The sequence below is a fragment of the Oxyura jamaicensis genome, chromosome 15 (genome assembly GCF_011077185.1).
Source record: "Oxyura jamaicensis isolate SHBP4307 breed ruddy duck chromosome 15, BPBGC_Ojam_1.0, whole genome shotgun sequence".
NCBI classification, from domain to species: Eukaryota; Metazoa; Chordata; class Aves; order Anseriformes; family Anatidae; genus Oxyura; species Oxyura jamaicensis.
The window spans coordinates 10,205,363-10,228,830 of NC_048907.1; the positions used below are offsets into that span (position 1 = coordinate 10,205,363).

A 23,468-nucleotide genomic window follows, 5' to 3' on the forward strand; every position below is an offset into this window, starting at 1 on the left:
ATATCAAGCTGAAGTTGTCTATATTTGGGATGCTGAAGAGATGGTAAAGAAGAAAATGCACCTAATAATGACCTTCATGTCGGATCAGGAGCATAATCTGAATGTAGCTGTTGTCTACAGCAGCATGGAATCCAATGCTCACCAACAACCAAATTTGGAACAGGGACTCGCTCACCACATTGCACGTGTGTCATCTCATAAGACAGGCACCCCATGCTACACAGACATTTTCACAGTCCCTGACATACACCCAAGCAGGGCATAATTTGTTCCAAAGCCTTGCATACTCGCACATCTGAAATGGAGGATTCCTCACCTGGAAATTTCACAGCATTCCAGATGACAACAGTGTTATCCACACTACACGATGCCAACCAGGCATCGTGTGGAGACCATGCTACATCCATGACATCTGTTGGGAAAGAATATAAGACGTCGTCAGTAACCAGAGAATCCTTTTTTTTAAAATAACTTGTGGTGCAACACTTTTTCCATCACTGAGAAATGACTATTTCTGAGTACCGGTACAGTGGAAGGCAAGAAAGAACATAGCAAAATGGAATTGAGGCACTCCAATTTACAACGTTTAATGACGCACACATCCAAGACGCAATGCAGTATTTAGTGATTATAGGAAGTACTAAAGCCTGTATAAAGTACTTCATCTTGCTTTGAGTGAAAAAGTAACAGATACTGCAATGGAATCACTTTAGTCCAGCATACCTGGACTGACCAAAGTGATTTTTAATCTTGATTTCATAGTTCCCATCAGCTTCAGAAATCCGTTTGAAATTACCTGGCTTACTCATCTTTTGCATTGCACTTTAGTGATTTTTTCTAAAAGAATCCTAATATTCTGTTTTACAGAGCTTTATCTTTTGCCTATCAAGAGATTATAGTGAAATATAAATGTCTTAGTTAATAGTTATTTTATTACACAGTTTTCCAGGAGTTACTTGCCAAATTGGCTTTTGATTATAAATTCCCTTTTTGTTAGATTTGTATTGTTGCCACTAAATTTATGTTTTGAGCATGAAAATGCAGTAGTAAAATAGTTTTCCAAAATGTTTTCCATAATTTTGAATTATGTTCATTCTGCACCTGTTAACTTACCCCCTGAATGGCTTCTGAGAATTGATACACACCTCCACTGCTCAACATTAGTAAGTTTGCTACTGGAACCAAACACAGTGCTCGGTCCAATATATCTAATCAAAATAGAAACAACGGTTAGCAACAGAACCACAGTTTCTTTCTAAAGAATGCCAGCTGCATGGTAAAATTCTATTTTATATTCAGTTATTCCTGCAATAAAAAAAAGAAACAAAAATATTTTTTATAGAAAGCAATTACGGTTATTAAAAAAACCCTAACTTCAGTAAAATTTATAATGCCCACCAATATCAAAAAATGCTAGTATTTAAGCTAACTCTTCAAATCTCATCACAAAGTTTTCTTCAGTGCCAGAAGAAAGTGTCTTAACCCCTAGATAGAAATGTGACTGCCCAGGTAGGCACACTCTCCATCCCAGGAAACAGGATAATAGACTAAATATGCAGTATCAGTGATGTGATACCACAGGTTTCAGCTCCATACGCACTAATAGACTAGACAGTGTGACTTACTGGAAATAAAATACAAAATTGAGAAGGAGGAAACATGCTTACGCGGCTCGTTTCCACACCATAATCAATTTGTCATCTCCCCCTGAAGCCAAGTAAACTCCATTGTTTGACCATCGCACACAGTTCACACAAGCTGAAATGTAGAAAATGTAGAAAAGAGTTTGTAAGAAGAAAAATGAGAACAGATCATTCTAGACTGGGGTACAGAATTTATAATAAGCAAAGATAGACAGGAGATGTTTAGGATTTAGGTGTGCTTCTTCCTCTCAAAACAGTTATTCTGTCTGCTTTAGATTTGGTACTTATCTGTCAGTAACAGTTGAAGAACTTAGTTTTAAAAACTATTCATTATTTTAAAAAGTATCACCAGAAACAGTTCAAAGGGAGAAAGATTAATATTAATCTAAGAAAAGAAACTGCTTGTAGTAAATTAAGTGGGATTAAGAAGGAAAAGAAGAAAACAAGCATCTTGAAGAAAAAAAGGGGACAGCTTGTTCAGGTAACCATATTTCTTTTACATATAACATGCAAAAATTCCAGAATAATTTAGAACTATAATTGATACACTTCATATGTTGTTTCCTTTACATTTATTCCTTCTTTTAATCTTTCCTTCTTAGCTCACCAGTTTCTCAGAATGTGCATTATCAATTACTTTGTGGTCACTGCTGGAATAAGTTTACAGGGAGATTTCCACCAGTATCTGTATTTCTCTGTACATTATTCCACGTCTTAATGAAATTTTCTACTGAACATCTAAAAACATATGTATACAAAATATGAGACCCCTTTGATATATTTTATTAGTTCCTTACTACTGGACAGGGTATGTCTTTTGTAATCACAAAAAAATGTAATGCTTTAGCAAATTACCACCAGTCAGTAAAAAAAAAAAAAAAAAAAAAAATCTTACGATCTTACCTAAGTGATTGTCCATCTGACAAAGCATCTTGGGAATATTTTCATTTTTTTCATCTTCCTCTTTCAGGACAGGAGCCATATTCCAGATCACAACTTTCCCAGAATCCTGGCCTACAGGTGAACAAAAAGACCCTCGTTTGAAATGCACACAAAAGGCAAAAGAGCTTTTCAACTTAATATCTGTTCCAGAACAGAGTCAGATTTTGTCAGTGCTGCAATGGGAACTTTGGAAATATTTAAATACAGATGCCATTCTGATATAATTACAGTCAGAAGCACTTCGTTCTTCTCAAAGCTTCTGGAAAGTGAATTACAAAGCTGTGTTAAAAAAATCATACAGAACAATATAATGACCGTAGATATCAATGACACCAACTATAAAGATTAACTATTTATAGTAAAATTGCATTTAACAGGGGAGAAGATGCATTCAAAATCTAAATTGCAATTATTGCAGCCAACAAAATTATTGTTTGGGTTACAATACTGAATAATTTTGCATACATTTCTAGAGCTATTCCATTTATAAAATTGGATTTTCTTGACCCAATAGCTCTACTATTTAGCAGTTCAAAAAGCCAAACTTCACATTCAGTTCCTTTTCAAATAAAAAAAAGAAGAAATTTGGCCATTATGAGCACAACTCAATTATCGAAGCTATTATCTCAACGGATGTCCAAGAGGATGAGCAAATCAAAAAATGTAGCCCTCCTATAGTAAAAACAGTACTTTTAAATACATATTAATGACTTAGATATCTGAAAAACAGTTGATTATGTAAGTGATATGTTTTTAAAAGGGACATAATGATTAAAGTGTTGTGAAGGTGGAAGATCATTGCAGCCCAAAATTCTGGCTTCTTATCAGGATGCAGGCATACCTTGTCCTCCTGTTGCAAACTTGGTCCCATCTGGGTGAATGTCCACTGAAAATATTGGCTTTCCTGAAATTTGAGAACAAGAAGGAACATACTGAATTGTTTTACAGTCAAAAGAATGTAGTAATGCCAACAGAACCATAAGTCTGCTTAGTGAATAACCTTCTTCTTCCAAAAGCTATAGTCATAAGAAATACAGCTGATTAAGCACCTGAAGACAAGAGCAACAGCCTATTAAAAGTGTATATGGAAGCTATACCATAAGAAACCAGCGATAACCAAGCAGACTTAATCCAGCAGGATATGCCAAATGCCTCAAAGCAAAATAATACCACAACACATGTGCCAACAAAGTAAAATTGTATTTGAGTAAGGAATTTCTTCCAGGTTTCTACAGTTCATTATCTGATGACCTGAAGAAAGTTTTGTTTTGATTTCTGGTTGTTTTTTTCCCCAAATCCTCTCCAATCACATATCACATGTGTTTGTCACATAATTATCCATCTCAAATCAAAATTCTGTTGTTACGAAATGCGTCTATGCAAAGCCTAACTTTTAACTTTATAGTCTTCCTTTTTCTATATGGAAACTAACTCCAATATTAGTCTTCAAACTTCTATAAAAACTTAAGCCCTATGACAAATAACCAACAGAGCTGGGGAACAGCTTTGGAAACCAGACAACCCTTGCTCTTGGTTTACTCTGCTCTGTCCACTGGATCCTATACTCTCTCCTACGTGCTCACTGTTCTTTCAACATTTGCAGAAAGAAAAGGGAGAAGGCAGAAGTAAACTTAATGTCTTTCAATGATACCCAAAAAGCTAATACTAAGGATTACTTGAGGGAACACATGATTTCCACATTCAAATAACTTCTGGCACCAGTCTGACCATTTACAAACCAGAATGCTTGTGTAAGCAAGACCACACACACCACTATACATAAGAGAAGACAATTTGTCATAACAGCCAAAAGAACAAATACCCACACACCAGAACTACTTTGGTGTAAATTTCCCATGGATGTAAATTCTTGGATTGTATCTTCATATGTTCTGACATAAATAATAAAACTGTAGAATTTATCCAGATCATCCAACCATTGGTTTGATGCTGCAACTGTATCATGTGTATTCCTTGACATTCATCTACTAACAAAACCCTTGTTCCAATATTCAGTATTTCTTACTTCTTTCAAGAGATACGTATTCTGCTTCGTGTATTTTCTCTATGTTGACTTGTTTTAAGATTTATTTAATGTGGATTTGTACTGCAACACTGACATATGATTCCCCTTAAAATTTTTACAGGCAGCCAAGCAAAGACCTTACCTAGAGTAAGAAGGCACTCAACTTGCATTCCTTCCAAGTCCTTTAAACCACATAAAACACAAACTGAGCTTTAGCTGTGTTTTTTCTTTAGATTGTTGTGTTTGAATCTATCTTTTATTCTGCTAACTTGAATGTAACATACATGGCTAAGCTGGATACTTTTAGAAGCGCAGGCAGGAAGTAAACATTTTGCCCTACCCGAGAGGTGGAAGTTCCCTTAAATTAAAATTAAAAAGTGCATCATTTAAACTAGTTTAACCCACTGACACAGAAACAGGTCATTCTGTAAGACCTTACAGGTGGAAGAGGTTAGCTTTTTAATCTGTCAACCATCTTAAGCAAGAAGTTACTATACTCTCAGGTCTACCATCAGACATGAGAGTACAGTGCTCCCTCCAGCGAGCCCTTTATCAAAGACTTTTTAAGGTCTTTAGCCAGGTACTAACCTGACTCATTTTGCCTACATATCATTCACAGAAACAGGAAACCGTTCCCCAGGAAGTCAGAGGGAACAACCACCTCCAGTACAAGGGCATTGATAAGCAGAGCTATGACTTCCAGAGCCAGCATAGCACCTATGAACAAGGCTTCCGAGTTTAGTTGGTTTGTAGTTAAACAATAATGCATTTAAAACTGGTTTAACAGATGCAGCTGTCTCATACATGAAGACTTGTTCTAGTAAATATAAACATATTTTGACAAATATAACATCTTGCTTACCTCTCTACCCTTCCTTCCCTGATCTGCTCTGATTCTACCACTCTCCCCTTCCCAAAAGCCTGCATTAAACACCAGCCGTGACCAAAGCATGCACTGTTACATGTTTGACAGACACATCAGCTTCTCATTATTCACGCAATATAACTTCTAAATAACTGAAGTCATTGCACCTGTTGCTTCACAGAAATTACTGACATAATGTAGTTTTATTTTGCCTTTACTGGGTCTTAAAACCAGCATCTCTCTCTGATTTCTGCCTTATCTCAGGAGCACAATCCTTGAGAAGCAGTATCGTCAGCCGTCCTCTTTGTTCTAGGGAAAGTTTTTGCACAGATCCACAAATGGGGCTGACGATATTTAGCAAATTGCTTCACTTACAGAGTCAGAGGTAACTTGGATACAGATTCACCATAAAAGCCTAAAATTAGCTACATCAGGGAAAATGTCCTTCTGGACCAGCACTCTGTGTTCAGAAACCAGCACTAGATACTCCCCAGGGATCTGTACAACTGCAAGCACACGATGCTTCTTCCCCTGGGGAATCTTCAAGCTCCAGAAATTTGCAACTTTCACTTCTTGAACTAGAGGCAGGATGTCTGCATTCAGTAGCCATCAGCCTTTTGTTCTATAAATTCACCAGGCCATTTCTCAGGTCCATAATAACCATCACCAACAGCCCCCGGCCCAGAGACCCACAGCTCAACCAGAGGCTCTGAAGAACCACCTGCTTCCCGAATCCTGTACTTACGTCTGTTATTTCACCCCTTAATTCTTATACAGGAAAAAAGTAAACCAAAAATCACTTGACATTCACGCCATTACTGCCACTCACAACTCTACACATATTCATTGCATCTCCAGCTCAGTCCTCCCGTTCCTGGCCTGAAGAGCCCAGGCCTACCTGGCCATTCCTTGCACAAAAGCTGTTTCTCACTGCTGACCATTCTGGTCACTCCTCTACAAGACTCCTTCAGTTCTCCTACATGATTTTTCTTGCTAGAGATACTAGCTCACTAATCCCAGTTCCAGATTTCTTAGAGTTCCTACAAATAAGATGCTTTCATTTTCCATATACAGGAAATCTGTCCAACTACACCCAGCCTCGGCCTGTCACGCCCTCTCCTTAACAGACATTTTGCATTAGTCAAAATACAAACACTAACTGAAAATGCCATGTCACACACTGGCACAGCAGAATAATTACATTGTCTGGATCGGGACAAAATATTATTTAGAGGCCAACCTGGATTTTATTTCAAACTGCTTTGGATTCAAGGTGAGGGGTAACATAACTAAACAAGGACTGCTCAGCTGTTTGGAGCCCACAGCTTTTGGCCCACACCACTTTCACGTGTGCTCGTCCAGTTCAGCTATAACTTTTTAAAGTGGATGAAGGCATAAGCTTCAGCTGTGACGAGCAACCCAGTCAGGAAAGCAACCACTGGTGAACCAGCTCAGGACCACGAGGCACCAGGACTTTGTTCCCGGCTCTGGCTGTGACCACTGCTGGGTGAGCACAAACAGCCACGTCTGGATGTCCACAGGGAACAGTAGCTACTGGATGCAGAAGCCTGAGCTTCTACCACCTCGGTGAAAAAGAGCATTCTCTTCCATTTTTCAGGCAGCAGCACCACTACATGTTTCAGCACGAGAAAGTGAGGAGACTCACAGTGGTATAATCCAGTCTAGACAGCACCCAACTTGGACCCTGTAGCCAACCTTCAGGCAGAAGCTGTTACAGCTTCACATCGCTGCCACAAACGAATCCATTTCCTATTTCGTGCAAATACCACATGAATTCTCACATCACTTCTGGTAAAGACATACGAGTTCAGAAATAGGTAAACACACGTGGAGTTCGCAGTGGCAATTCAAAGTTTCCGTGTTAGTGGTAAGGGGCATTAAGCTGAAACACACTGACCTGGCAAGGAAAATCCTCCAGCAACCTGTCCCAGAGCTGCGTGTGCTCACAGCTTCTTGGCTATCAAGAAGCACGGAGCTTGTCTTGATTAAATTAGATTACGTGGTCTTGAAAAAGGGAATCGCTAGTAAGGCTACACTTATAAACGTATATTAATTCTTTTAAGATCTAAAAGGAATTCCTTAATGTTTTTAAATCAACATTTGTTCAATACCTTAATGCCTTTCTATATCCCTTAAATAAAGATGTTAACTTCAACAATCATTAGGTTGTCAGCACAAGTAAGCCAAGAATTTTGCTTCCAGTTTTATCAATCAAGAGATGTAAAATGATTTTAAAAAGAGAGAGAAGAGATCACACGATTAAACGACAGAAAATCAACAAGACACAGTCGTTATCTGGGAGCCTTTTCCTCCCTTTCACGGCTATCAAGGCAATGCCATTTACAGTGGTGGATAACGGTCACAAGTTAAAGCTATAAAACTTGTTCCATATTACTTGTGGTTTATAAATTGATCACAGATACTGTGTTTTTCCTCATTTCCTTAATTTTCTCAGAGTAACGAAGAAGAAGCCATTATTTAATAACAACCACTTCCTTTCCCGGGTCCATGTCCTTATCTGATTATGCTGTTAGATCCTGCTGAAACAAGCCACAAGGCACCAGGTCCCTCTTCAAAATTGACTGAATGATGTTCCATGCTTGTAATTGAAGAAGCTTTGAATTTTATACAAGATATTAAGCATCAAGCCAAAATATAAGTGATGCTTCAACATTAACATTAAATTTTAAGTGTTTTAAGACGTTTTTCCCCCCTTCTTGTCATAATTTCTAAAACAATTAGCTGAAGTTACTGAAGTTCCCAACATCACATTGCATGAGGAAGCAAACCAGGCCCATTAAAACCAGAATACCTTCTGACAGACCAGATGTCCTGTTGGATTCTTTGCTTAAAGAACTTAAACACATATGATATTCTTGTTTGGTTTTTAACTCCAGGCTGTGATCAATAAAATAAAATGACTACTCTATGTGAATTTCTACCACAACATGAATGAGCTTCTATTTATTTTGTTTCCAGCCCGTCTAAGATAAAACACCCACCATGACTCAGGTATCAATTTAAATATTTACATTCCACCAATACAGCTTGAAGAGATAATAAACTCTATGCCTGTATTTAAACAAAAGCAGGCTCCAATTTCTGCAAGGTGTTATACACGAACAGCACCTTAGGTTTGCAAGAGTTTCTTGGAATTGCATGGGACTTCCTTTCCAGTAGGGCTAAGCATTTGTCATCGCCAGAGACCAGGGCCCTCAAAAACTGGTGTGCCAAATATGTACATACAATTGTTGGATGTGTGATGCATCTTTTACGGAGGTACTGAATGGAAGGAGAATCAAGCCACATGATCTGCACCTTACAGTTGCGCCCTCCCCATTAGACAGCACTTATCAATATTCTTTCCTGCTCCAAGTCAAAGAAACACTGAACACAATATTGAGAATTTCATGCAATAAACTCCCATTAATGTCTGAAAAGCTTGCAGAAAATCCATTTGAAGAATAAATATTTCCAATAAGTACTCACACAAAGCAACATTAAGAACTCTAAGACAAGAACCAGTAGAGCCAAATGTGCTAAAGTGCTTTTATAGTAAATGCAGTGTCTCAGCTGAGCAGCATGAGAATCCCAGGTGCAATGACCTTACTTGCTACAACACCGACTTCTGTTGTCTACTGTCTCATACAGACTGTATGCTTCTGAGCATCATCAAACTCTTTCTTGCCAGTTCAGTAACATACAAATCCCAACACCGAGTCGGGGGGGAAGGAAGAGGTAGGAATGGCAGCACTGAACCGGTGCATGGAGAAGCCAGTCATGATCCAGACTCTTGCTCAGGTACCAACACCAGTGAAGCAATCTCTTCTGACAGCAGGGAAAACAACAAGAGTAAGACTCTCAACAAGTAGTCCACAGCATAAATACTGACCCTGTTTCTAGAGAAGTATCAGAGCAAGTATGTAGGCCCATTAAAAGCAATGGGTACGGCTTCTACGCAGCCATCCCTGCAGGATCTGGAACCTGGATATGTTAAAATTGGCTGACTAAACTCACCTGGTTTTATTCTGCACTCCTTGCCCCACATGTAAGAAGGCATGAATGTTATGTGGCCCTGTAAGCGTTAGCAGACCTTAAAGCATTTTAGAAACGAAGCCAGTGATGAATGTCTGTCATAGTTTCACCACCTACAAAACAAAGTAACTTGCCCAAACTCATCCCAGCAGGACAGTGGCAGAAAAACAAAACCTGGGACTACCACAGCCCTGTCTACAGCATTATCCATTAAAGAAAGTACCATAAGCCTTTATAAATGGAACCTAACTGCAAATTGCTTGGTAGAAGACGCTTTTCTACAATTCACAAGCTGATACCAAAACAGAACACTGATAACTGCTACATGTTTCAAATACACACCCATACCGAAAGGTACACGCATTAAAGAAGGAGAGCAGTTACAGGTCTGCTAATCTGGGATCTGCACAGACTTAGGCCAAAGGTTTTATCCAGCTGCACATAACTGGGCTCCAGAGAGACTGAGGACAGCCTGCATACAAGCAGCCGAAAATCAAGATGCAAATGTTGCATTCATTTAGATTAACCAAGTAAAAATACAAGGAACACTTCAAATAAAGCACTTCCACTTTTTTTCCAGTCCACGACTACCTTTCATTAAAAGGCAAGGTTCGTTATGGCCCATGGACAGTAGTTCAAGTAAAGATGCAAGGAAATTTCAACTTTAGGCTGAAGTTATTATTCTTAAAACCTCCAGCACGATCACAAAGCCAGTAAAGCATACAGAGCCAGAGTTGCCAGATGCAACTGTAAAGTTGCATCTATGTTTTTTAACTCAAAGCATATTTCTGCAGCTTGAATAAGCCGGCCTCCTGCTCAGTTTTATTCTAGAGACAAATCAGCCGTGTGAGTCGTGCCACCGGCGTTTACCAAGGCATGGGCAGTTGAGATGGAGCTGTACACACGAATCTGAGGATAAAACTTGCATGAACAAAAGCAAGCCCTCCACAAGGGATTTCTTCTCCCTGCTAAACCAGGAACTATACGGGAATTACTCTGCAAGCCGTAAGCAGCGTGAGCGTGTAACACCGACTCTGTCTCGCACCGGGCACCGCGGGGAAGCCCGCGCATCCCTCAGGCAGCACCGGCACTTCACCCGGAGCCTCTGAGCTCACAACCCCCTTGGGACTCCCCCAGGGGCAGCAGCCGAGGGGCCGTTCGCCCAGGCCCCCCCCGCAGGAGCATTGCCCCCGCAGCCCGGAGGGGGCCGGGCCGGGCTCTCGGGGCCGGCGGCAGCAGCAGGAGCCCCTTCGGCCATCTTCCGAGGGCTTTCGCTTTTGCGCTGCCCGGGTCCCTCGGCACCACGGGGCGGCCCCGTGCACCCGCAGCAGCCACTTGTTGCTCCCCCAAACCCCACACCGCCCCCTAAACCCCATACACGCCCCAAACCCCTCACACGCTCCCCAAACCCCTCACACACCCCCGAACTCCCCCCCCGCCCCCCCCCTACCGCCCGGCAACGGCCTCCCGGGGCTCCCCCCCCCCGGCACCTGCCCCTCCCGGCCCCTCGGCACCTGCCCCCGCCGCCCCTCACCATTGTGGTTGACCCAGGTCGGCTTCAGGAGCTTCATTGTCTCCCGCCCGGGCCCCCCCGCCGGCCTCCGCCCTCGGGACCCCAGGGCGGCTCCCCCCGGGCTGCCTCGGCCGAACGAGCGGCGGAGCGGTGCGGAGCTCTCAGCGGCCGCCGGTCACGGCCGCGGCCCCGCGCCGCTCGCCGCTCTGCCCGCCCCCTCCGCCGGCCGGAGCCGCCTCAGCGCCGCTCCATGTCCCGGCGCCGCCCGTGCCGCAGCCGCCGCCGCCCGGCCGCATCCCCCGCTCGGCTCCCGGCGGCTCCCGGCAACGCCGGAACTCGGCGCCTTGGCAACCGCCTAAACGGCCCGGCGGGAAACAGCGGCCCCCGAGCCGCGCCGTTCCTCACACGCGCGCACGCCGCTCGGCACGGGGGGAGGCGCCGCCACCGCCGCTCCGCCCCTAAGGGAGGGAGGGGACGGGCGGGCGCCCCCTGCCGGGCCCGGGCATGGCGGCGGGGCTGGGGGCGGAGCCGGGGGGAGGCGGCCCCTGGAGGGGGATCGGGGAGGCGGCAGCGCCGCTGAGGAGCGCTCGGTGCCGGTGGTGGCGGTTCGGGGCTCGAGGAGTCCCTGCGAGGCGCCCCGAAGGGCTGGGGCTGGGCACCAAGCCTCGGAGGAGCGGCCCCGGCGGAGGGCAGAACGTTTGTAGGCCGGAACGTGGAGCCGCGGGAGCGCGGTCGGTGGGCGGGAGCCGGCCGAGCCCGGAGCCATGTTGGCGGCAGCCCGGGGGCTCCGCCGGGCCTGGGCAGCGCCTGGCAGCGCCGCGCTCAGGTAGGGCTCAGCCGCCGACCTCGGCCTCGGGGCCGGAGCCCTTTGCGCCGGGTTTCTTGCTTCGTCCCCTCCCACGAGCCCCGGGTCTGTTCCCGGGACGGGCCTGGCTGCCCGGGGGCTCCCTCGGTGTCCCGGGCCTGCACCGGCTGCGCGGGGCTGGGCTTCTGGTGGCCGAGCTTAGTCTGGGCTGGTGCCGTTCCTCCAAAGCTCTCAGACGGCCATTGCCTGAGCTCGAGAAGGTTAATCAGGCCCGCTCGTAGACGTAAAATGAATTTTTGTTTCACCTCTCGGTGCCCTGTGGAGTCTCAACGTTGAGAAGTGCAAATTGTGGCTTTAGTTACCTCACTGAAGAGTTTAAGATTGTCATTTCTACGCTGATGCTACGTACTGTAGTGAAATAAGTAGTAGGAGACTAGAAAATCAATATTGCAGCCTACAACTAATAAGCATACCTTATGGTTTCAATTAACTTGACTAAACTCAGCTTTTCCTAATGCTTTCTTAATTCCTTTTTCCTTTTCAGTTGCTGGCTGCCCCAGACGGTTCCTTTCCGAGGAAGTCACTGGGAGACTTCACTGCTGGCGGTTAGGGCGTCTCTCCCCATGAGGTGAGCGCAGTTGTTGCTGAGTTGCGTGGAATTGCTTGCATCCTTAGGGGAACGTACATTTTTTCCAAGTCCAAATTAATTTTTAAATATAGATGTTTGCACTTAAGATATTATATGTAGTAGTTGGAGCTGCTGGCCTCTTGAGAGTTTAATGGTAACCCGAATAATAATTACTGCTTTATGCTGATGGGTAGCTGTATTTGCTTCAAGCACAGAACACAGGTGGAGATGTTCAGATTCAAGCTGTGCTCCAAAACTCCCTTTTGAGCAACACTGGAAACCAAAAGCCCAGCTGAAGTGAAAATAGTTGACTATAAGGTGCTATGCTAGACAGCCCACATCGGTGTACGTTACGTTTTGGTATCTGTGTTATGTTCTGATGCAATTAGGTTTAAAATCCTGCTAGCTAGCAGCTACCCTCAGAGAGACCATTTCGCATCCTGAAGGTTATTCGTGCATCTGCAGGTTTGTAGTGTTGTGGAGATAACATGGCCTATGCTAGACATCTGAACACGGAACTGGAAACTGGGAGTTTCTGTATTCCAGAACCGGTTCATGCAGTAGCACAGAATAAATTACTGGCCACCCCGTAAACGTAGTACCTCAGAGTTCCTGTCTGTAAAACAGGAACAATGACCTACACGTCTGTTTGTGGAGCGTGGCATGTGTTATCTCGCACATAGTGGGTTTGTGTGTTAAGTACAATGGTATAGAAATACCTGTGTCCCGAGTCTGGTTCCAAAGGTGGAAATTTTAAAAGGATGCATACAACCACCCTCTCAGAGTCATCTTTAATGTGAGATAGCAGGAATACTTGTAAATGTGTTGCCTGCCCAGCTGCACTCTGAGCTAGTTGGAACCAATTCCAGCTCTACTTTTCTGGAGCTTCCTAAGTCATTCTGACTTCTGGCACAGACCTTGAGGTTGCTCTTCTCAGGCAGGTACAGTTCTGCTTGCAGAAAATCTCACAGGACATAGGACTGTCTTGTAGAAACTGTATTACTTGAATTAAACTAAAATTTCTATTAGGGACCAAGTAAAGCAATGGAAAGGAACAGTTCTTAAGAAGATAAAGTGGATGTGAAAGTTGCTTGTGTTGAATTCAGTGACAGAGCACCTTCTTCTGCTCATGTAATTATATATCTTGCCAGAGCACAACCAAAGAAAAAAAAGAAGGTGGATGTAAGGAGAGAGCAAGCACAGAAGGATCGTATGAAAAAGAAGATCAAAAAGTTGGAAAAAGCTGCCCCAGAATTGATTCCAATTGAGGATTTTGAAACACCACTTAAATACTCAGATAACAGCAGGTAAGTAACATTCTCAGCGTGAGCTTGCATTTGCGGTGCAGACAGACTTCTAACACCTTTCTCTGCAAAACTGCAGTATAGTGCCAGCCTTTATATAAAACGTTACTGCCTTCTGCTAGGACAAAAATGCAGAAAGCAAATTGTATTTGCTCATGCTAAAAATACTGAAAAAAAAAGTCACATGAATGTCCTGTTGGAAAGGTCATGGAGAACTTCCAAGACAGACACATTGCAGGAAAGAAACATACTATGTTTTATTATATGTATTATTTTTTGTGCTGGGTTTTGGTAATTTGCTTTTCAGGCTGCAGCTGCAGACCATTTATCACAATGCTGTGTTTACTCTTCAACAGGGTGCGAAGCCTTCCTCCTCTGTCATTTGAGGAGACAGAAAGAAGAGTTTTACTTACGAAAAAGTGGTCTGCGTATAAGCAGAAACAAGACAGGGCAGAAAAGCAAGCAATTCGGAGCCTTGTAGAAGCCCAACAAGAGGCACTAAAGGAATTGCGCCTTGAATCTGAGGAGCTCTATCAGGCAGCGATCAGACGAGACGAGGGGCTTTTCCCCTTTGAGAGAGATGGACCTAATTATACCCCACCGCTTCCTGGTTACGATCCTCCCGAAGGAAAATGCATCGATACCACCAAAGTGTACACACAGTGACAGAAGAGTTTATTGTTCATCCGGCATAAGCTGCTCAGCCAACTGAGAAAGGAAAGAACAGAATGAGAATTAATTCCTTCTGCACATTAGAACACCGTAGGTATGTGATGGTGAAAAAAACATGGAACAGAATGTCCATGAGGTGTCTGCTGTCATGGTTCTTAAACTGGCTGCCTATGTAATAAAACCTCCAACAGAGCGAATCTACTTTAAATTTGTGCCATACTAGACCAAGGCAAGCATTTCACTATTTTTCTCTTTCTGGCCTTGTATCTCTCCACGTGCTCCTAAGTAGCAGCATTTTTGTTCTGCATGAACCCTAACTACAAAGGCAAAGACTACAAAGACTAGCATGAGGAAAGACTGTCACAGTCCTCAGAGACTACTAGCAGGGAGGCAGGAGCTGACTGTTTACTGCCTTTCTTTGCTTCAAATTTCAGTGGTTATGCATATAATAGAGGAGAAATTGATGAAAAATGTGCCTTGCCAAAGCAAAAATTAGCTTTTTTTATTACTTTGTACCGAGTGCATTAAGTCTCTAAAAACATTTTCCCTTAAAACAGATCTCACTTCAGTCATCTGAACGTTTATTTTTGTAGTAATTTGAATACTGCCCTAGACATGCTTAAAAAGACCACACGCGTTACTGTTCAAGAGCAGTTCCCCAGCAGCAGGCATGTTTCAGGGCCTGCAAATTTATCCCACCATGCCAGAAGCTCTTAAGCATGACAGTACTGAATCTGGGTAGTGCCTTTAAAATGCCAGTGTCCTGAACTGGCAGAGAGGAGTCCCAGCTTGTTTTTATTTTCCCAGCTGGCAGGCCCAGATGTTCCAACAGTGTGCAACACTGGGCTTGCTGGGGAAGAGGAGCTGCAAATTTGAGTTTCCTGCTGCGTTGCTGAGATGAGATCCTAAAGCATAGGACAATAGTAAAAGACTAAAATCAAACACCTCACTTCTTGTAAAAAAGAGTGGGTGTTTAAATAGAATTTAAGTATTTTTGAATGAGTGCTAAAATAGTGGTGGACAGCTATACAGCAGAGCTACAGCTGTGTGATTTTGATGTAATGCAGTTAAAAAGCAGGGCAGATGCGCACTGTGTATCACATACTGACCAGACCCGGTGAAGCACTTGCGTCACTTGGGATTGTCTTGGTCGAGCGGAAGGTACCAGTCAGGCGGCGGGCTCTTCCTGAACGTCCACACCGGGGCATATTTCTGCCTTTCCGCCACGCGGGCTCTTTCACTCTTGCACAAAGCTTCCTGAAAGAGACGCACAGACAGCGCCGGCACCGCGCTGGGCGCTGCGGTCTCAGCGCGGGGAGGCCGGGAATTCACCGTGTGAGCCAGAACGGAGGCTCCGGCCCCTCGGCTCCGCGTCCCGGCCCCGAATCCCCCCGGGCGGTACCTGCGCGGCGGCGGTGCGGCCGCTCTCCCAGGCGCGGCAGGCGGCGTAGTCGTCCCGCCAGCGGGCGCAGGCGGGCAGCTGCCCGTGCGCGTAGTAGTGGTGGAAGGCGTGCCGCAGCCCGCGGCAGTGCCGCCACTCCCACCAGTAGTCCTCGCACGGCCGCGGCGGCTGCGGGCAGGCGGGGCGCGTCAGCCGGCGCCGGCCGAGCCCCGCCGGCCGCAGCCGAACCCTCCGAGCCCCGCCGGCCCCAGCCGAGCGCCCCCGGCCCCTCTCACCCGCCAGCTCTCGCCGCCGGCCATGCTGCCCCCTCCTCGCGTCCGCCCCCAGAGGACGGCCCCACGCTCCGGCACGTGACCGCCCCGCCCCGCCCTCCCGACCGCGGGTTCGAGGCTGGCCTCAGCCTGCTTCCGCCCCACCCCGCCCCCCCCCGGGCCCCGAAATCACCACAGCAGGCGCGCACGCTGGTTGTTGAGGAACCTTTACTCCAGGATTCAAGCCGCGACCGAGGAAAGAGCAGAGTTTTGCGGTTTTACTCGGCTACCCGCCGCCCTTCGGCGCTGAACGCGGCCCTGGGGCTGATGGCAGCGAGGTTCCTGCAGGCAGGGCTCTCCCTACGCCCTCAGGCAGAGGGGCCAGGTCTTGCCTCTCCCTACACCTGCCGTCAGATTGCTACAACAGGTTATGGTATCTCAACTATTAAATGCCATGTTATTAATTATAAATATAAAAAGCAATTACAGGGGTCTGTGTCAGAGCCTGCGATTCCTTAGGCTGCATTGTAACCCAACACCTGAAGCTAAGATCAAAGAGACTCCCTGCACGCCTAAGTGTTAGACTTCATTTGCACCACACCAAAAAGCTTACCTGAAATTGTGGCAAAACTTAGATAGAGGAAAATATCAAGCACAGAGCAACAGGAGACCGTCATCACTCAGAAAGAGGGTAGGATGTACTCTAACAATGAGACCTTTTAGTAAGGTAGAACTGGTTGGTTTTCCTTCTCAGGTTCATCCAAGATACGCTTTCCCTCTTCACAACACATACAAAGGACCGCTTCAGAATTCCTAGAACTTAATTTTCAACTGAAAATTAAGACAGTCTGACAGCACAGTGTTCCTGTGTTGCAACTGCAATAACTAAGATCCAATATGCTGCAATTGTTATTTTATTTTCCTCCTAACTGACTGATGGTTACACAGCTTAGGGCTTTCTTCCCTTTTTGCGCAGGGACTGGCCTTCTCCTGAAAACGCAATAAACCGACTTCCAGATTCATCCTGGATAAAGGAGAGAAGAAAAAGATTTTTATCTCTTTGCTTGCTGCTTATGCATGATCAAAGCTGAATGATCATTATAAAGGACACTCCATCACAGCAGCAAAAGACTGTAGATGTTTTCACATCCTAACTTAGACTATATAATAACCATTTTTTCCTGAAAATGAAACATGAGCACTTCTGTGACCTTTCACCCACTTGGAACAAGTATTCTCTGGCTTACTAAACTAGATCCTATCTTACATCAGTAAGCAAGGACATTGGAGGTTGCTTTCATCTAAACCAAAATCACCAACACTGCTTTTTAACAGTACTCTGGGAAAAATCAAGTATGGAGAGAGAAACCAACCACACAACTGGGCAATGGTTTGAATGTTCTAACTGTGCAAAGTTGGCAGGATCCAACTTGACTTACCTCTTCAACTTTCTTAACGAGCGGACGTGAGTTTCTAATGAATGTGATTCTACCAATCTTGAAGTCATAGTTGGGTATTCCTCTGGAAAAGCAGCATAAATATATTATGAAAGAAGAAATGTGACACCTACCTTCAGTGAAACGTGATACAGAACACAGCGAGACCTATCCTATGCCTTTCAACACTGTACCAATACTGGCTGCAAAATTTTCATTACAAGTAATTCCAGATTTAAACCACTGAATTATTTCCTGAAGGTAGGCATACAGTACATAAAGTAAGTAATGAGAAGCTGGAGCTGATGTAGGAGGTTGGCTGTAGGCATGTTTATATAGGCCTGTGGTTCCCATGGGGCCAAGGACACCCTTTTCCAAAAGCATTCAAATTTGATTGTGACATCCGTAAATGATAAAACGAAACAGAACCACATCCCTACACATGTGCATTAAGTCTGAATTTAGAAGTTTTTGCAAAATCGCACAGCTTGGCACTGGTTATCCACTCATCTCAAAGATTTCACTGTATGCCAAATTTCACATTAGAACATTAACAGGGATTCTGTGCATCACTCAATCCAGACCACCAGTCCAGTCAATACCTGCTGCCTTTTCCCTCTTAACTTCTTCTCCAGAACCAGATTTAAGAGAGTTTTGGCAACATTTATTAACTTGGAATCTGCATCTTAAGTAGTTAGGGAAGTCACAGTCTAAAAAGTAAGACTGTATTTTTAAATGCAAACTTTTAAGGAAATTAACTTGTTTATATTGTAGGAACACAAAAAAATACACTCAAATGCAGATCCTTCACTTGCTGACAACTGATTGAAAAAGACATACCTTCGAATATCTCCTGGTTTAATTGGTGATGGACTAGGCTCAACACCTTTCTTCTTGCCATCCAATCTGTTCCCAGAACCAGAGAATGCCTATGTACACAAACATGGGTTTTAAGTTAAGGGATCTTATTTTTGAAAGCACACTGTACAGAGATACTGCATTCTGTGAAAAACGTACTATCACCTTTATTTCTTTGATTCAGTATGTTTCTATCAAAGTACATATAGCTGATAAACCCTGGCTGTAGGAGTACGTCTCAGTCATCTGTTTACAGACTGGCCTATTAAGGACAGCAAGTCACACCATTTCTGGCTGTAATCACCACAAAACAGTTACAGACACTTTCCAATTAATAACAACCACACCTCTCAGAGTTCTTAGAGGTACTGGTATCTTGCAGTTGTTTGGAACAACCTTCCCTCACGGTTTCACAACACTCAGAATACAGCATAGAGCACTTACACGAAATCCTACGTCACTCACATATCCACTATGGTCTGCTTCAACATCCTGCGAGGGAAAAAAACAAGTTACTTCATTGTGCTCATATTGTGACAGGAAAATGAAATGAAAACTGTTCCATATACTTCTTACCAAACAAAACTTTAGAAAAAAATATTTCCAAAAATCAACAGTTGTTAAACAACCATCAACGAAGCAAACAAAGCTGATCAGTGAAGTTTAGTCTTAACAAAAAGTCTTTCGGGGAAAAAAATATGTTGGTGCTCACTGCTCCATCACAACTGCGGCAGATTACTAGAGAATGCATTTTGCAAAACAGAAGCTCAACTTACTGTGGTATCTTCATGTTGTGCACTTCTTTCCGGTTCTTTGTACCCCAAAGGAGCATCAAAATCCACCTATTTAGGTAGGACAAATAAGCATGACTGATATTTCTCTCAATCATATGCTATATACAATTATTCCTCAAAACTCCACAAACTAACATTCCATTTTAATCTAGGAAGAACCTAAATATTATTTTAGTTTGGAAAACAAAACAAAACAAACACTAGGCCTCCCAGGGGTGAATCTTAGCATGCAATTGAAATAGACCAGTAAAACAGCACCCAGTGCCACTGGATATTTAATCAAGCCATGGTCTTAAATAAGACTCCACAGATTGTAAAACACGTCAAATCTGAACATGAAATTCCAGACACTGAAGTCACCTGATGTGACGTCAAGTGAAGTGCAGATCATGGTCAGAGACCTGAGGTGTGGTTACAAAGGTACATGGTGTGCCTTCCCTATCCTATCTGATTCTGCCTTTCTGCAGCACCAGACATGTTTTGTGTGCAGTGCTATCAATGACCAAGATGCCCTGTCCTTTTGGCACAACACAGTAAAACCAGACTTCCCACAACAGTTCTAACTTACATTCATATCACATTCTATGATGGACACAGCCTTATCTGGTTTGGTCTCCATTACCCGAAGCTCGTAGATCTGAAACAATTATGATAAATATTTTAAGATCGCACATCTTCAAATGGATGAATGAGCTCAACTTACATATAAGAAAAACATTGCTAAGCCTTTCCTTGAAGAAAACAAGCCTCTAAAAGAATATGACAAGAGAGAGTTAAATTTAACCATGATGGCTATTTTGTTGGAGCTAGAGAACCTACCTCTTCCTGCACTCTTATTGCACCTTAATCTGCATTTCTGAATTTAAATTTTGGATTCAGGATAATTTCTGTCCCATGATTTTTAAGAATTTCAACAGCATTATATTTTTCTCCCACTCACAAGCCAAAAACTAGTAGTTAAACATCAGCTCAGAAGAGGGCATAACTGACCCCCTTTTTTCTCCAATAGGAAACTGATTGTGAAACCTGCCATCTGGGGTTACTCGTCAACAATACTGCACAGCTCCATGCTGATGAGTCAAGCACCAACATTCAACAATTGTGCTTAGTCTCCCAAAAGATCAATGTGTGTGCGCTGCCAAAAGCTCTACCTACTAATACTCATCTATAAAATCTGTTCACAAGACGTAGTCAAAGTGGTCACAATCTACTGAAATACACAGTACTTCACATTGGACAGAATTTATTTCGTCAAATTGATGGTATCCAAGGGAAACCTACGTGGAATGGTGTTGTATACCATACCTTCTCGTTGTAGTTGATGGCAATAACATCCCCAGTAGTTAGACAAGCAAAGTTTCTCAATGCATTTTCTAATCTTTGGAGCATGTTAAGATGAAATGCTTGTTTTCAATGAAACATCAAAGCTTTCAAGTTACTATGTTATAAAATTCTGATTTGTGGTCTCTCAAACACGGCTTAGAAGTCATCAGCACGCAGACACCATTTTAATAAACATTAAGGTGTATGCTTCATACTCCAGGCTATGCTTTGTGCCGGCAGTCTGCGACATAAGCTCTCCCTGATTTTTGTTTTCAGAAAGAGCAGTAGTAGTTACCTACTACTGGAAAAGCATGAAATGCCTGAAAAGCTAGCTCTGCATCACTACAATCTGGGAGAAAACTTCTGTTCCCTGCTCCATTGTTTAATAGAAAGGATACACAGCTTTGGGGTTGGTGATGTCAAGAAAATCAGGACTCTGTGGCTGAAATTTTGAGTAAGTAGCAACTTGAAGATTAACACTCTCCACTTGTACCAGGCCTCCCTCTTCCAGCAGCAAGTTCTGCATCATCTGCAAGAATGAAAACAAAGACATAAACCAGTATGTTAACACTAGTGATGTTTTTAATTCTCTTTCCTTGCATATACTTATATTTGCCAGGGCCACCATCTTCCCTGAAACGCGCCAGTTTACAAAGTCTTAGTTTCAGGAAGAAAACAGTCAGGTGCAGCTTAAATAGCAACGTGCTTTGCATACTTGGTTAAACTCCCACTGAGGGAAACCTGAGCTGTGACTGAACGCTGCTTTAGGAACAGAACTAGCAAGGACATGCAATTTCAAGAACATTATGCCTCTTTAATATTACCCTAGCAGCTCATTAATCCTGCTCTTCAGGTTTTGACAGTTCAGCACGAGACAACTCACCCAGTGTGGCAGGTAACATATGCCCTCATCAGCCACAAACTCAAGCACTCCACAATGTGTCATTCGGTCTGAATTTTTATTGGTCAGCTTAAACAGCATCGGGTAAGTAATATTAAGTCGGCCTGGCAAGAGAGGAGAAAAAAATACTTGTTAAAAGCTACAAACACATTTCTGAAGTTTTCAGAGACTGAACACTAGCAAAAGCACGGGCCATAGGAGAAGAGAGGATTCCCCCCCACCATTATTCCAACTTCTCAAAACTACAAATCCAGGAGAGAATGGAGATACCTGAATACTGTATTGCCATTGCACCTCGAGCTTTAAGCGCCTCTCCAATGTTTTCCCAAGCTCAGAGATGGGTATTTGTAGAGGAATCTGTTATTGCCATGCCCTTGTGGTATTATCTGTTAGTTCCTACCTATATTAACATCCCTGCCTGTTTTAAGAATAGATCCTGACTTACTAGAATCACTGTGAGAAATGAGTTAAGACCAAAATTCATAGGGGAAAAAAGCCTTAATTAAAGAGCCAAGTAAACACCATTAACCTTACTTTCAAAGTTCATTTTCACTTACCGTTTTTTGCAGGCAGAATTTTATTTCAGACATCAGCATCCAGACAAAGCAGGTTGAGATTAAGAATCCACTGGACTAACCATTATATTGAGTATGCTATTAATACTTAATATAAATTGATTCACATCTCAGGCAGCCCAATGCTTCAGATGTCTGTACTCAGACAGCCTCCCTCCACCTCTTTAATTCTGACAGACAAAATTCCTCCAAAATATACTTTCTGAACAACTTAGTCTCATAACCTCTATTTAGACTGGATTCAAATAGATAACTAAACAACTGTGGTATTTGCTTATGCTTTTACTTAGGTTTTAACAGTATTATTCCAGAATAAAATATTCACTTACTGAGTTGATCCAAAGCAGAGGGTGGCATAATTACTGCAGAAATGAAAACGAAAGTAAGATTAGGAAAATTACAGCTGTACAAAGATAACGTTACGTACCATGTCATCATTACATCGCCTAGGATTACATTTGTTCTAAAATCTCCCGTGAGCTATATTCCAGTAGATATCCCAGCAGAATCAATCAGTCACAAGTGTATCTGCTAGCCTGGAGATTTCAGAATTTAATCACAAGTAAGAGAAGGCAAGGTTTTACAAAGCGGAGTACTGAAGGAAGTGCTTCCCAGAGATATTTGTTTGTGCTTATAGGCGTTGATTCAAGAACGCCAACTCAGAACAACATGACATTATCCTGACAGCCTGAAATCAAGTCGGCCAATCTATTTTCTTTGCCCAAGCTAGGTGAGGTACAACAAGGAGGGGGCAAAGAGACTTTTAAGCGTAAGTTTCCACGACGGGCACAGGAATTTGACGAGAAACTTTGTAAACAAAACGGAAAGTGACTTCTAACGCTCGCAGACCAGGACTCGCTCCTCGGTAAGAGTTTTAACAAGAGCCGTGCGAGAAAAGGCCAGCCCTCCCCCTTCCTCTCTCGGCTCCCACCCGCCGGGGCCCCCAGCCGGGAGCAGCCCCCCCGAGACCGGCGAGGGCTCCGCGGCAGCCCTCGGCCTGCTCCACCAGCACCCTCCGCCAGGTTAGTAGTCAGAAGAAAACAGGCACATACTCTTCCCGCCTTTCTCCACATCTGACCTGTCATTAGGCCCGGCCAGCATGGACACCGAGAAGCAGCGGTACTGCGTGGAGAAGCGGTTCTGGAACACGCGTGGGATCGGGTGGTCGAACATGTTGAAGGAGAACTGCGGGGACAAACACACGCACACGCACCCCCCCGGGCCGCGGCGTCAGCGCGGCTCCGAGCCCGGCGGGCCGTTACGGCCGCCCCGCGCTACCCCCTGAGGGAACCCCTGAGGGACCCCCCTCCCGCTCCCCCCCCCCCCGGCCCGGGCCTCACCATGGCGGCGGAGCGGGGCCCGGCGGCGCTGCGGGCGGGCGGGCGCGGCCCCTCTGCCGCCGGACGGGGCGCAGTTCCCCGCCTCCGCGGGCCGCCCACTCGCCACGGCCATCTTGGATGAGGGCGGAAGGTGG

The 23,468-nt window shown here is 44.1% G+C and overlaps 4 protein-coding genes across 6 annotated transcripts in view; 1 reads left to right on the plus strand and 3 right to left on the minus strand.

Annotated features, from left to right (window-relative positions):
• PPIL2 (peptidylprolyl isomerase like 2) overlaps window positions 1-11,462 on the minus strand; it is a 155,211-nt gene extending 143,749 nt beyond the window's left edge. Inside the window, exons 1-6 of the mRNA XM_035340909.1 lie at window positions 11,067-11,462; window positions 3,427-3,489; window positions 2,547-2,657; window positions 1,668-1,758; window positions 1,114-1,208; window positions 249-412 (exon numbers count right to left, since the gene is read on the minus strand). Of these exons, the coding sequence (XP_035196800.1) occupies window positions 249-412; window positions 1,114-1,208; window positions 1,668-1,758; window positions 2,547-2,657; window positions 3,427-3,489; window positions 11,067-11,103 (561 nt within the window). The 5' untranslated portion in view covers window positions 11,104-11,462. The remainder of the gene's footprint in view (window positions 1-248; window positions 413-1,113; window positions 1,209-1,667; window positions 1,759-2,546; window positions 2,658-3,426; window positions 3,490-11,066) is intronic.
• A 283-nt stretch (window positions 11,463-11,745) lies between these two features.
• MRPL40 (mitochondrial ribosomal protein L40) lies at window positions 11,746-14,676 on the plus strand. The gene is made up of 4 exons (XM_035340681.1): window positions 11,746-11,871; window positions 12,395-12,478; window positions 13,630-13,785; window positions 14,139-14,676. The coding sequence occupies exons 1-4, from the start codon at window positions 11,810-11,812 to the stop codon at window positions 14,446-14,448; spliced, it is 612 nt and encodes a 203-aa protein (XP_035196572.1). The 5' UTR covers window positions 11,746-11,809; the 3' UTR covers window positions 14,449-14,676.
• Window positions 14,435-16,198, minus strand: C15H22orf39 (chromosome 15 C22orf39 homolog). 3 transcript variants are annotated; one of them, XM_035340682.1, is made up of 4 exons: window positions 16,132-16,198; window positions 15,857-16,024; window positions 15,569-15,711; window positions 14,435-14,490 (listed from the first exon to the last, which is right to left on the minus strand). In XM_035340682.1, the coding sequence occupies exons 1-3, from the start codon at window positions 16,153-16,155 to the stop codon at window positions 15,586-15,588; spliced, it is 318 nt and encodes a 105-aa protein (XP_035196573.1). In that variant the 5' UTR covers window positions 16,156-16,198; the 3' UTR covers window positions 14,435-14,490; window positions 15,569-15,585. The 3 variants fall into 3 exon arrangements, with proteins under 3 accessions (XP_035196573.1, XP_035196575.1, XP_035196574.1); XM_035340684.1 differs by having other exon boundaries at window positions 15,564-15,711; XM_035340683.1 differs by lacking the exon at window positions 14,435-14,490 and adding an exon at window positions 15,074-15,359.
• Window positions 16,199-16,318: 120 nt separating this feature from the next.
• Window positions 16,319-23,405, minus strand: UFD1 (ubiquitin recognition factor in ER associated degradation 1). The gene is made up of 12 exons (XM_035340680.1): window positions 23,335-23,405; window positions 23,047-23,179; window positions 22,324-22,356; window positions 21,402-21,523; window positions 20,917-21,047; window positions 20,501-20,573; window positions 19,764-19,832; window positions 19,178-19,243; window positions 18,846-18,893; window positions 18,384-18,472; window positions 17,547-17,628; window positions 16,319-17,131 (listed from the first exon to the last, which is right to left on the minus strand). The coding sequence occupies exons 1-12, from the start codon at window positions 23,335-23,337 to the stop codon at window positions 17,057-17,059; spliced, it is 924 nt and encodes a 307-aa protein (XP_035196571.1). The 5' UTR covers window positions 23,338-23,405; the 3' UTR covers window positions 16,319-17,056.
• Between the last annotated feature and the right edge of the window lie 63 nt (window positions 23,406-23,468).